A 14064-nucleotide genomic window follows, 5' to 3' on the forward strand; every position below is an offset into this window, starting at 1 on the left:
GATCACGAGTATCCGGCCTCCTCCCCACTTCCCTTTCATTTTCTTTTTTTTACAGTCGCTCACATTTATCCCAATATGAATGAAAATCATCTAAGCATATCTAGCTTGCTGTTAAGCAGAAATTACATTTTAAAATATATTTTTGTGAACGGAAATGCCAGCTTCCATTACTCGGATTTCGGGAGCTGTAGTTCCAGACTCTATATAGCATTCAGAGATTGTGGTATGGTTGTCTGGCTACGCGAGACTAAACACATACGAATAATACCAGTAAGACTCCCTAATCGAGAGATAAGCGACCTTCAGGTGCCATACACAAACTTTAGAAGGCAATGGTATTAGCCAATCAAGAGGGAATATGTGAAATGGGACAGATCCATGTTGATGACATGACTTTAGAGATTTTTGTTTTGCGTGATTTTAGGCCAAAATCTGTAAGAGCAGTGTCCAAAATGTAGTTTTGCAAGAATCAGCCTCATGGTGGCGCTAGAAGAGGGCCATGTGAGTAATCAGTGGCGACGGTTGTGGTTTGGCAGCCAAGGAGTGTGTGTGCAAAGTTTGGCATGGATAGGGACAACGGTGCCGGAGTAAGAGTAGGGCAAAAGTGTGACGTGTGACATGACAGACGGACAGACAGACAGACAGCCGGTGGAGCTTTTCATAGTAACTTGCGACCTGACGGCCGCAATTACAGCAAGCAGGTGCATAAGATATATACAGTATATGCCTTCCTCCAGTTTAAGGTCAGGCTAAAACGTGTGTTAAAAATAGCAAAAGAAACAAGGACGTCTGACTGCCATTGTTCTTGACATTGTTATTCAGCTCACACAAAGGCCTACACCAGTACTAATGACACATGATGTCCCAGATAAAGACTTCAGGGATACAGGCTACTTAGAGGTTTGTTTGCCGTTCCTTGTCTTCACACCTGAAGTGACGGATCTGGGATTTAAGGGTCTTTGTGATGAGTGGTTTAAGCCTCTTAACTGTGGGAGAGGATTAGGACTCGCTGAGCAGCCAAACCCCCTTCTGTGTGACTCCATGACATGAGCTGTCATCAGCTCATCATGACATTATTATAAGTAAATAAAACGCTGTCATCATGTCATAATGCCTTTATTATAAGTAAATAGGATCATCTTATATGCACATGAACGAGCCTGCCTCGAAGCAAAGCAAAAGGACCCCACACTCTAAACGCCTCCTATGATCTTCGCGAAGAACCAGCCATCGCGTGTGTGCGTGCGTGTGTATGTGTGTGCCATATCTCCCCACAAGTATCAAGTTGAATTTGAGAAAAATACATTACAGTTTTATGGTTTAATAAATGGGCCGCCAAATCTTTGTGTGATAGGAGGATTTTCTTATTAACCACTTGAACCCTAGCATCCCTATTCTGAGGAGAACTCAGGTCTACAGTACGAGGTTTGGTTGTTGTCGGTTTAAGTGGTTAAATGTCTGAAATGCATGAATGAATGAATTAACATGAATCCAACATACATTGACAGTGCTGTCAAAAATCAGAAATGCTAGGCTAATAATGACATCAGTGAAATCATAGAATCTGTAACACAATAGTTACTACAGTATGTAGTGGGGGTCCCTGCTTCACCTCTCTCTCTCTCTCTCAACTAATGGCTCTTTGGTCTGAAAGTTTTTTGAAGACCCTATTTTATACATATTTGTGTATGCGTGTGCATGTGTGAGTGTGTGTGTGTGTGTGTGTGCGCGCGTGCACGTGCTTGCATATGACTTTCCGTTATGTCCGTATGTGTGTGTAGAACTATTTACACAAAGGCTTTTACAGTATGCTCTATAATGTGTTACTGTTTTATTGCTGTACCTTTATGTACACAACTGTATCTGCTATGTACACACTTAGCCTGATGCTATTTACAGTACCGTCACTGTCGGGTGGAAAATACAGTTCTCATAGGACATGAAAATTAAGGGCCGGCCCTAAATGGTCCTTAACTGGGCCCTAACTGGGCCCTAAATGGGCCCTAAATGGTCCTTAACTGGGCCCTTAAATGGGCCTTAACTGGGCCCTAACTGGGCCTTAACTCGGCCCTAACTGGGCCTTAACTGGGCCTGCCTGAGGCTGAAGTGACATCATGCACGTAAAGGAGTAGTTCACCCCCCAAATGACTTTTTTCTATTGATAACTCACACCATGGAGACTTGAGTTCAATAATATAGATTTTGTATTCGTCTCATTCCTAAGACAAAACAAATTGATAATAGTAAATGTAACCCCTTTGATTCTGGATGGGGATGCAAATATGGCCCTGGAGGGGATCCGAATGCATGATTTGGGTCAGAATCAATGGGGGTATTGATTCTCATCCAAATCCCCAAGTCCCCACCCAGGGCATTGTATTTGGGTCCCCATTCAGAATACATTTTTTGTCTGATGATAGAGCTTGTATGAAACACAATTTCACCCACTTCTGTGAAGTGACAATAAAGCTGTTACTGATTCTTTCTGTGTGTGTGTGTGTGTGTGTGTGTGTGTGTGTGTGTGTGTGTGTGTGTGTGTGTGTGTGTGTGTGTGTGTGCGCGTGCGCGTGTGATCAGGCGTGTATAGACGACAACGCAGAGATGGTGCAGTTCCTGGTTGAGAGCGGCAGTAATGTGAACCACGGAGACAACGAGGGATGGACGCCGCTGCACGCCGCCGCCTCCTGCGCCTTCATCCAGATCGCCAAGTAAGAACCACATGTTTGTACAGGATCTTCTGCTCCACAGGAGCACAGTGGTGCAGTCGGTAGCACTGTCTCCTCACAGCTAGAAGCAGGGTTCCCACGGTCATGAAATTCCTGGAAATATTTTGAAATTAGAAAAATATTTTTTTTTGGAATTTATCAAGGGTCCTGGAAGTCCTGGAAGTGTCTTTGGTTATTGATTTTGTTAATAACTCTGAAATGACAAATTAAACATTGGCCAAATTGTCAAATATTAGAGGCGGAACTTGTGAAAATAGCCGATCTACATGCTCACAACGCCTCGCGTTGCGAGGCGTTGTGAGCTTGTAGATCAGCTATTTTCACAATAGAACCGTGTTATACAAAATTCCTCAACTCCTAGTGCTCGTCAGGGTGCCGGGGTCCCCAGTTCAAATATGATTATTTCGGGGGTCACGGCCTGAAAAAGTTGAGAACCACTGGCATACACTACCTGTCTTTGGGCATTGCGCATAGGAGTAAGCGACCTGTTATTGAGCTGAATTATTGTTATATAGTCCTGGAAATTGGGTTAAATATTCTGGAAAAGTTTTTGGAAGTTAATTGGTAAAAATGTGTGGGAACCCTGTAGAAGGTCCTGGGTTCGATTCCCGCCGGGGGACGCTGTGGGCGCTGGGGGCGTGTTCTCTCCTCCGTGTCATCAGCACCCACACCCTAGGCGGGGTTGGCGAAAGGGAATTTCTGTATGGAGTTTGCATGTTCTCCCCGTGTCTCCTAGGGTTGATATCCTCACAAAAACATGCAGTAATCCTGGTCTCTATACTGCCTCCCCATGGCCAGCCTGGGCTCCCCAGGCGTGGCAGAGGGAGAGCAGAAACCAGGATTGAAGCAATAAGCCACGCGAGGCATGTGGTTACCTGGTATTCGCTGAGTGTCTCACCACGCCTCTCAGCCGTTATAAAATACAGGTAACCACATGGCCTCGCGTGGCTTATTGCTTTTCTAAATGCTTACAATATGGCATGTCATGTACCAATTAAAACTGTTCTATTTCACTAATAATTCACTACAAGGTCTGCAACAAAGTAGTTCCCAGCTTTTTTGCCAACAACACAGGTGCAGATAATTGGTGCACTGTGGAACACTGTGGAAAGAAATAACACACTTGAATAAACTGATTTAAGGTGTGGATTATAGTCTCACATACCACAGCAATTAAAAGGAAACCAGCCAATCAGAATCCAGGAATGGAACTAGCCGTTTTAGAATACAGGTTAGGCAATTGGCACTGGGTGAAAAAATGGGTTACAAAATCTTGTCGTGCACGCTGCAGATCTTGTGTGTGTGTGTGTGTGTCTCGGTGTTTATATGCATGTTGATTGCGCGTGTGTGTGTGTGTGTGTGTGTGTAGGTAGTGGTACCTCATAGAGCACGGTGCACATGTAGGAGATCTAATTTGTGTGTGTGTGTGTGTGCGTGCAGGTACCTCATAGATCTACAGTAATGTGTGTGTGTGTGTGTGTGCGTGCAGGTACCTCATAGATCTAATGTGTGTGTGTGTGCGTGCAGGTACCTCATAGAGCACGGGGCACATGTAGGAGATCTAATGTGTGTGTGTGTGTGTGCGCGTGCAGGTACCTCATAGATCTAATGTGTGTGTGTGCGCGTGCAGGTACCTCATAGATCTAATGTGTGTGTGTGTGCGTGCAGGTACCTCATAGAGCACGGGCACATGTAGGAGATCTAATGTGTGTGTGTGCGTGCAGGTACCTCATAGATCTAATGTGTGTGTGTGTGTGTGCGTGCAGGTACCTCATAGATCTAATGTGTGTGTGTGTGCGTGCAGGTACCTCATAGAGCACGGTGCACATGTAGGAGCGGTGAACAGTGAAGGAGATCTAATGTGTGTGTGTGTGCGTGCACTCGTGCAGGTACCTCATAGATCTAATGTGTGTGCTTGCAGGTACCTCATAGATCTAATGTGTGTGCGTGCAGGTACCTCATAGATCTAATGTGTGTGTGTGCAGGTACCTCATAGAGCACGGTGCACATGTAGGAGATCTAATGCGTGTGTGTGTGCGTGCAGGTACCTCATAGATCTAATGAGTGTGTGTGTGCGTGCAGGTACCTCATAGATCTAATGAGTGTGTGTGTGCGTGCAGGTACCTCATAGATCTAATGAGTGTGTATGTGCGTGCAGGTACCTCATAGATCTAATGAGTGTGTGTGTGCGTGCAGGTACCTCATAGATCTAATGAGTGTGTATGTGCGTGCAGGTACCTCATAGATCTAATGAGTGTGTATGTGCGTGCAGGTACCTCATAGATCTAATGTGTGTGTGTGTGTGTGCGTGCAGGTACCTCATAGATCTAATGAGTGTGTATGTGCGTGCAGGTACCTCATAGAGCACGGTGCACATGTTGGAGCAGTGAACAGTGAAGGAGATCTAATGTGTGTGCGTGCAGGTACCTCATAGATCTAATGTGTGTGCGTGCAGGTACCTCATAGATCTAATGTGTGTGCGTGCAGGTACCTCATAGATCTAATGTGTGTGCGTGCAGGTACCTCATAGATCTAATGTGTGTGCGTGCAGGTACCTCATAGATCTAATGTGTGTGCGTGCAGGTACCTCATAGATCTAATGTGTGTGCGTGCAGGTACCTCATAGATCTAATGTGTGTGCGTGCAGGTACCTCATAGATCTAATGTGTGTACGTGCAGGTACCTCATAGATCTAATGTGTGTGCGTGCAGGTACCTCATAGATCTAATGTGTGTACGTGCAGGTACCTCATAGATCTAATGTGTGTGCGTGCAGGTACCTCATAGATCTAATGTGTGTGCGTGCAGGTACCTCATAGATCTAATGTGTGTGTGTGTGCGTGCAGGTACCTCATAGATCTAATGTGTGTGTGTGTGTGTGTGTGCGTGCAGGTACCTCATAGATCTAATGTGTGTGTGTGTGTGCGTGCAGGTACCTCATAGATCTAATGTGTGTGTGTGTGTGCGTGCAGGTACCTCATAGATCTAATGTGTGTGTGTGTGCGTGCAGGTACCTCATAGAGCACGGTGCACATGTAGGAGCGGTGAACAGTGAAGGAGAACTTCCTCTGGATGTGGCTACAGATGACGCCATGAGCAGAGCACTGAAAGCAGAGATTAAAAAACAAGGTATGGACATGGTTCTGTGTTCTGACATAGAGACATGTTTTTAGTCATGTTCAACCCATTTAAACATGACTTTGTCTCGTGCCACAACCCTGAAACAGTGATAAATCAGCCAACAACCCACTCCCTCTCATGGTAAATGGCTTACTTTTTGAAAAATCATGTTTTTCTAGTTTTTTTTTGCAAATCTTTCAATATATCTTTTTAAAAACGTACATTTGTAAATCAAATATTTGCTTTTGGGGGGTCCCTGGAACAACATATTTTGAGATCAGGGTCAGCGGCCAAATAATTTTTTTTGGGGGTCCTTGACATGAAAAAGTTGACATGAAATGTTTTAATAGTTAAAGCATTCCGAGCACAGGTGTCCGTCAAGTCAGTTAGGTTATTGTGGCCTCCTGGCGGCGCTATAATAGGCCAACGTGAAAAAGGTGCCATGTCTTCACGGCAATCAGACGCTGCATTCATGATTTGAGGCAATTTGCTAAAAACAAAATTGTTTAGCAAAATTCGGCCTGCTGGTGGCGCTATAATAGGCCAATGTGAAAAGAGTGTAATTTGTCCCTCGACGTAGTGGTAATGTGTGTGCACAGTTCCACCAAAATGGCACACTGTGCAAAACGGACCCAATCAGGATGAAATATGTGATCCCTGTGGATCATATGACTATAGAGATACTGTCTACTGATTTGCATGATCTTTGGACAAAATCTCTACAAGTACCGTCAAAAAATGTGTTTTGCAAAGATCTGCCTCATGGTGGCGCTAGAACAGGGCAACAGGCCCATGTGAAACATGTGGGGCAGAGGTTCTGAATTGGCATCCAGGGAGTGTGTGTACACAGTCTAGCACCGACTGGGCCAACGGCGCCGGAGATTAACTGGTAACGGACACACGCAGACTTACAGATGGACAGTGGGCATAATAGTCTCTTTCGGCCTGGCCGTGTGTGTGTGTGTGTGTGTGTGTGTGTGTGTGTGTGTGTGTGTGTGTGTGTGTGTGTGTGTGTGTGTGTGTGTGTGTGTGTGTGTGTGTGTGTGTGTCTGTGTGTGTGTGTGTGTGTGTGTGTGTGTATGTGTGCGTGTGTGTGTGTGTGTGTTCTAGGCATCGACGTGGACAAGGCTCGTAAAGAGGAGGAGAGGATCATGCTGGAGGACGCCAAGGCCGTGTTGGCGGGAAGCGGAACTCTGAGACCTCATCCTCACACCAAGGCCACGGCGCTGCACGTAGCCGCCGCTAAAGGCTACATAGAAGTCATGAAGTTAGTATAAACACTGATGCTAAAGGCTAAAGGCTACATAGAAGTCATGAAGTTAGTATGAAACACTGATGTTAAAGGCTACATAGAAGTCATGAAGTTAGTATAACACTGATGCTAAAGGCTACATGGAAGTCATGAAGTTAGTATGAAACACTGATGTTAAAGGCTACATAGAAGTCATGAAGTTAGTATAAAACACTGATGCTAAAGGCTAAAGGCTACATAGAAGTCATGAAGTTAGTATAAACACTGATGCTAAAGGCTAAAGGCTACATAGAAGTCATGAAGTTAGTATAACACTGATGCTAAAGGCTACATAGAAGTCATGAAGTTAGTATAACACTGATGTTAAAGGCTACATAGAAGTCATGAAGTTAGTATAACACTGATGCTAAAGGCTAAAGGCTACATAGAAGTCATGAAGTTAGTATAAACACTGATGCTAAAGGCTAAAGGCTACATAGAAGTCATGAAGTTAGTATAACACTGATGCTAAATGCTACATAGAAGTCATGAAGTTAGTATAACACTGATGCTAAAGGCTACATAGAAGTCATGAAGTTAGTATAAACACTGATGCTAAAGGCTACATAGAAGTCATGAAGTTAGTATAAACACTGATGCTAAAGGCTACATAGAAGTCATGAAGTTAGTATAACACTGATGTTAAATGCTACATAGAAGTCATGAAGTTAGTATAACACTGATGTTAAATGCTACATAGAAGTCATGAAGTTAGTATAACACTGATGCTAAATGCTACATAGAAGTCATGAAGTTAGTATAACACTGATGCTAAATGCTACATAGAAGTCATGAAGTTAGTATAAACACTGATGCTAAAGGCTACATAGAAGTCATGAAGTTAGTATAAACACTGATGCTAAAGGCTACATAGAAGTCATGAAGTTAGTATAACACTGATGCTAAATGCTACATAGAAGTCATGAAGTTAGTATAACACTGATGCTAAAGGCTACATAGAAGTCATGAAGTTAGTATAACACTGATGTTAAATGCTACATAGAAGTCATGAAGTTAGTATAACACTGATGCTAAATGCTACATAGAAGTCATGAAGTTAGTATAACACTGATGCTAAATGCTACATAGAAGTCATGAAGTTAGTATAACACTGATGCTAAAGGCTAAATGCTACATAGAAGTCATGAAGTTAGTATAACACTGGTGCTAAATGCTACATAGAAGTCATGAAGTTAGTATAACACTGATGCTAAAGGCTACATAGAAGTCATGAAGTTAGTATAAACACTGATGCTAAAGGCTACATAGAAGTCATGAAGTTAGTATAACACTGATGCTAAAGGCTACATAGAAGTCATGAAGTTAGTATAACACTGATGCTAAATGCTACATAGAAGTCATGAAGTTAGTATAACACTGATGCTAAAGGCTAAAGGCTACATAGAAGTCATGAAGTTAGTATAAACACTGATGCTAAAGGCTACATAGAAGTCATGAAGTTAGTATAACACTGATGCTAAAGGCTAAATGCTACATAGAAGTCATGAAGTTAGTATAACACTGATGCTAAATGCTACATAGAAGTCATGAAGTTAGTATAACACTGATGCTAAAGGCTACATAGAAGTCATGAAGTTAGTATTAACACTGATGCTAAATGCTACATAGAAGTCATGAAGTTAGTATAAACACTGATGCTAAATGCTACATAGAAGTCATGAAGTTAGTATAAACACTGATGCTAAATGCTACATAGAAGTCATGAAGTTAGTATAAACACTGATGCTAAATGCTACATAGAAGTCATGAAGTTAGTATAAACACTGATGCTAAAGGCTACATAGAAGTCATGAAGTTAGTATAACACTGATGCTAAATGCTACATAGAAGTCATGAAGTTAGTATAACACTGATGCTAAATGCTACATAGAAGTCATGAAGTTAGTATAAACACTGATGCTAAATGCTACATAGAAGTCATGAAGTTAGTATAACACTGATGCTAAAGGCTACATAGAAGTCATGAAGTTAGTATAACACTGATGCTAAATGCTACATAGAAGTCATGAAGTTAGTATAACACTGATGCTAAAGGCTAAAGGCTACATAGAAGTCATGAAGTTAGTATAACACTGATGCTAAATGCTACATAGAAGTCATGAAGTTAGTATAACACTGATGCTAAAGGCTAAAGGCTACATAGAAGTCATGAAGTTAGTATAACACTGATGCTAAAGGCTAAAGGCTACATAGAAGTCATGAAGTTAGTATAACACTGATGCTAAAGGCTAAAGGCTACATAGAAGTCATGAAGTTAGTATAACACTGATGCTAAATGCTACATAGAAGTCATGAAGTTAGTATAACACTGATGCTAAATGCTACATAGAAGTCATGAAGTTAGTATAAACACTGATGCTAAAGGCTACATAGAAGTCATGAAGTTAGTATAACACTGATGCTAAAGGCTACATAGAAGTCATGAAGTTAGTATAAACACTGATGCTAAAGGCTACATAGAAGTCATGAAGTTAGTATAACACTGATGCTAAAGGCTACATAGAAGTCATGAAGTTAGTATAAACACTGATGCTAAAGGCTACATAGAAGTCATGAAGTTAGTATAACACTGATGCTAAAGGCTACATAGAAGTCATGAAGTTAGTATAAACACTGATGCTAAAGGCTACATAGAAGTCATGAAGTTAGTATAACACTGATGCTAAAGGCTACATAGAAGTCATGAAGTTAGTATAAACACTGATGCTAAAGGCTACATAGAAGTCATGAAGTTAGTATAACACTGATGCTAAAGGCTACATAGAAGTCATGAAGTTAGTATAACACTGATGCTAAAGGCTACATAGAAGTCATGAAGTTAGTATAAACACTGATGCTAAAGGCTACATAGAAGTCATGAAGTTAGTATAACACTGATGCTAAAGGCTACATAGAAGTCATGAAGTTAGTATAACACTGATGCTAAAGGCTACATAGAAGTCATGAAGTTAGTATAACACTGATGCTAAAGGCTACATAGAAGTCATGAAGTTAGTATAACACTGATGCTAAAGGCTAAAGGCTACATAGAAGTCATGAAGTTAGTATAACACTGATGCTAAATGCTACATAGAAGTCATGAAGTTAGTATAACACTGATGCTAAAGGCTAAATGCTACATAGAAGTCATGAAGTTAGTATAACACTGGTGCTAAAGGCTAAAGGCTACATAGAAGTCATGAAGTTAGTATAACACTGATGCTAAAGGCTACATAGAAGTCATGAAGTTAGTATAACACTGATGCTAAAGGCTACATAGAAGTCATGAAGTTAGTATAACACTGATGCTAAATGCTACATAGAAGTCATGAAGTTAGTATAACACTGATGCTAAATGCTACATAGAAGTCATGAAGTTAGTATAAACACTGATGCTAAAGGCTACATAGAAGTCATGAAGTTAGTATAACACTGATGCTAAAGGCTACATAGAAGTCATGAAGTTAGTATAAACACTGATGCTAAAGGCTACATAGAAGTCATGAAGTTAGTATAACACTGATGCTAAAGGCTACATAGAAGTCATGAAGTTAGTATAAACACTGATGCTAAAGGCTACATAGAAGTCATGAAGTTAGTATAACACTGATGCTAAAGGCTACATAGAAGTCATGAAGTTAGTATAAACACTGATGCTAAAGGCTACATAGAAGTCATGAAGTTAGTATAACACTGATGCTAAAGGCTACATAGAAGTCATGAAGTTAGTATAAACACTGATGCTAAAGGCTACATAGAAGTCATGAAGTTAGTATAACACTGATGCTAAAGGCTACATAGAAGTCATGAAGTTAGTATAACACTGATGCTAAAGGCTACATAGAAGTCATGAAGTTAGTATAAACACTGATGCTAAAGGCTACATAGAAGTCATGAAGTTAGTATAACACTGATGCTAAAGGCTACATAGAAGTCATGAAGTTAGTATAACACTGATGCTAAAGGCTAAAGGCTACATAGAAGTCATGAAGTTAGTATAACACTGATGCTAAATGCTACATAGAAGTCATGAAGTTAGTATAACACTGATGCTAAAGGCTAAATGCTACATAGAAGTCATGAAGTTAGTATAACACTGGTGCTAAAGGCTAAAGGCTACATAGAAGTCATGAAGTTAGTATAACACTGATGCTAAAGGCTACATAGAAGTCATGAAGTTAGTATAACACTGATGCTAAAGGCTACATAGAAGTCATGAAGTTAGTACCAGTAAGACTCCCTAAATCAGGAGATAAGTGACCGTCAGGTCGCATAAGCAAAATTTGGAAGGCAATCGTAGCCAGTCAGGAGGGAATATGGGAAATGGAACAGATCCATGTTGATGACATGGCTGTAGAGATAGTGTGTACCGCTTTGCCTGTTTTTTGGGCAAGGAGCAGTGTCCAAAAACGTGTTTTTAAAACATCGGCCAGATGGTGGCGCTAGATGGGACAGATGCATTTTGATGACATGACTGTAGAGATACTGTGTACCGCTTTGCGTGATTTTAGGGCAAAATTTGTAGGAGCAGTGTCCAAAAATGTGTCTTGCAAGAATCAGCCTCATGGTGGCGCTAGAAGAGGGCCATGTGAGAAATGAGGGGTCTTGTGGTTTGGCAGCCAAGGAGTGTGTGTGCAAAGTTTGGCATGGATCGGGGCAACGGTGGCGGAGATATGAGTAGGGGAAAAGTGTGACGTGTGACGTGACAGAGGGACAGACAGACTGACTGACTGACTGACTGACTGACTGACAGCCGGTTGAGGTTTTGATAGTAACAATAATATACTGTTGCTAAAGGCTAAAGGCTACATAGAAGTCATGAAGTTAGTATAAAACACCGATGCTAAATAGGGATGGCAGATACTATCGGGCAACCAATATTATCGGGACGATATTAGCAAAAATGAGACAGACTCCAGTGCTGTTTACAGTTTACAGTTTACAGTTTAGGCATTTAGCAGACGCTTTTAATCCAAAGCGACTTACAATAAGCAGATAACATCTGCAGAGGTCTGTGTGTCAGTGTCCAGCTGACACTTGTTGACACTCTTTAATGTTATATGCAAGTGACACGTGCACGACAGTGTGCACACACAGAAGCGGTGCTGTTACAGGGGGGTATAAACGTAGTCAGTGTGGACTGTGACAGTGTGTGTGTATGTTACAGGGTATTGTTACAGTGTGGTAACAGTGGGTGTGTGTCTGTGTGTTACAGGGTATTGTTACAGTGTGGTATAGACGTGGATAGTGTGGATTGTGACAACTGGACTCCGCTTCACGCCGCTGCCCACTGGGGTCAGGAGGAGGTCTGCACCCTGCTGGCCGAACACATGTGTGACATGAAGGCTGTCAACAACGTGGTGAGGAGCACGCACACACACACACCTACACACACACACACACACACACACACACACACACACACACACACCTACACACACACACACACACACACACACACACAAACACACGCACACACCTACACACACATCCTCCAGCCCCACCCTAACACAGGAAAGCAGCCTTCACAACGCTCCGCACGTCCTAGACTTTTCAGCCTTCCCTAAAATGCCCTGGACAACACTCCACATGTCCTAGACCCCTCTCCCTTCCCTAAAACACCCTGTGAAAAAGTGTCTTCAGACTATGGTTTAATAAATACAGCTGTGTGCATGTGTCTTCAGACTATGTTTTAAAGAGCTGCGTCAATGTGTCTTCAGACTATGGTTTAAATACTGGATGTGTCTTCAGACTATGGTTTAATAAACTCAGCTGTGTGCATGTGTCTTCATGTGTCTTCAGACTATGTTTTAAAAAGCTGTTTGAATGTGTCTTCAGACTATGTATGGTTTAAATACTGGATGTGCCTTCAGACTATGGTTTAAACAGCTGTGTCAATGTGTCTTCAGACTATGTTTTAAACAGCTATGTGGGTGTCTTCAGACTATAGTTTAAATACTAAATGTTTCTTCAGACTATGGTTTAGATACTGGATGTGTCTTTAGACTATGGTTTAAATACTGGATGTGTCTTCATTAATAAACACAGCTGTGTGGATGTGTCTTCAGACTATGGTTTAATAAACACAGCTGTGTGGATGTGTCTTCAGACTATGGTTTAATAAACACAGCTGTGTGGATGTGTCTTCAGACTATGGTTTAATAAACACAGCTGTGTGGATGTGTCTCCCCCACAGGGTCAGACTCCTCTGGACGTAGCAGATGAGAACCTGGTGGACACACTGGAGGAGCTGCAGAAGAAACAAAACGCTGTAGGTTCTTATTACATCATCATCGTGGCATCGTCATGATGTCACCATGACATCGTCTGATTACTGGGAGTTCTCAAAATGGGTGACCTTTTGTTTTGCGACCCCACATTCACTTACACCATTGAAGCAAAGCAGCTTTATGAAACAAAGCCTACATTCATAGCCTTGAACATGAATATTTATTAGAAATTACTTTTGTGAGTTTGGGTCCCGGGGGAAACTCCACATCTATCTTTTGGGGAAGGTTTTTCCAGATTGACATAATGGCATAACTATTTGTCTGTCTGTCACACGTCACACTTTTGCGCTGCTCATATCTCCGCAACTGTTGCCCCGATCCGTGCCAAATTTTGCACACACACTCCTTGCAATTCAATTCTCACATGACCCTCTTCTAGCGCCATCATGAGGCCCATTATTGCAAAACACATTTTTGGATCAGGCCACCATTTTTGGACACTGCTCCTACACACATTTTGCCCTAAAATCACGCTGCGACCTGACGGTCGCTTATCTCCCGATTAGGGAGTCTTACTGGTGTACATTTGTTTGATTAAAAATCATGGCAGTCAGTGTTAAGACAGTCAGTGTAACTGTGAATATGAATGCAGTTGTGATGGCTGATGTGCAGGCAGTGATTGTGTGTGTCTCTCTCTC

At 41.9% G+C, this 14064-nt stretch overlaps 1 protein-coding gene across 2 annotated transcripts in view; it reads left to right on the plus strand.

The window, feature by feature from the left end:
• Positions 1-14064, plus strand: part of LOC308293968 (protein phosphatase 1 regulatory subunit 12A) — a 78364-nt gene that overhangs the window by 17436 nt on the left and 46864 nt on the right. For both annotated transcript variants that reach the window (XM_080736648.1, XM_080736649.1), the window contains exons 2-6: positions 2578-2708; positions 5736-5854; positions 6956-7112; positions 12352-12496; positions 13333-13407. In XM_080736648.1, the coding sequence (XP_080592774.1) occupies positions 2578-2708; positions 5736-5854; positions 6956-7112; positions 12352-12496; positions 13333-13407 (627 nt within the window). The remainder of the gene's footprint in view (positions 1-2577; positions 2709-5735; positions 5855-6955; positions 7113-12351; positions 12497-13332; positions 13408-14064) is intronic.

This window comes from Nannobrachium achirus, assembly GCF_963921795.1.
Source record: "Nannobrachium achirus genome assembly, chromosome: 11".
Taxonomy (NCBI): domain Eukaryota; kingdom Metazoa; phylum Chordata; class Actinopteri; order Myctophiformes; family Myctophidae; genus Nannobrachium; species Nannobrachium achirus.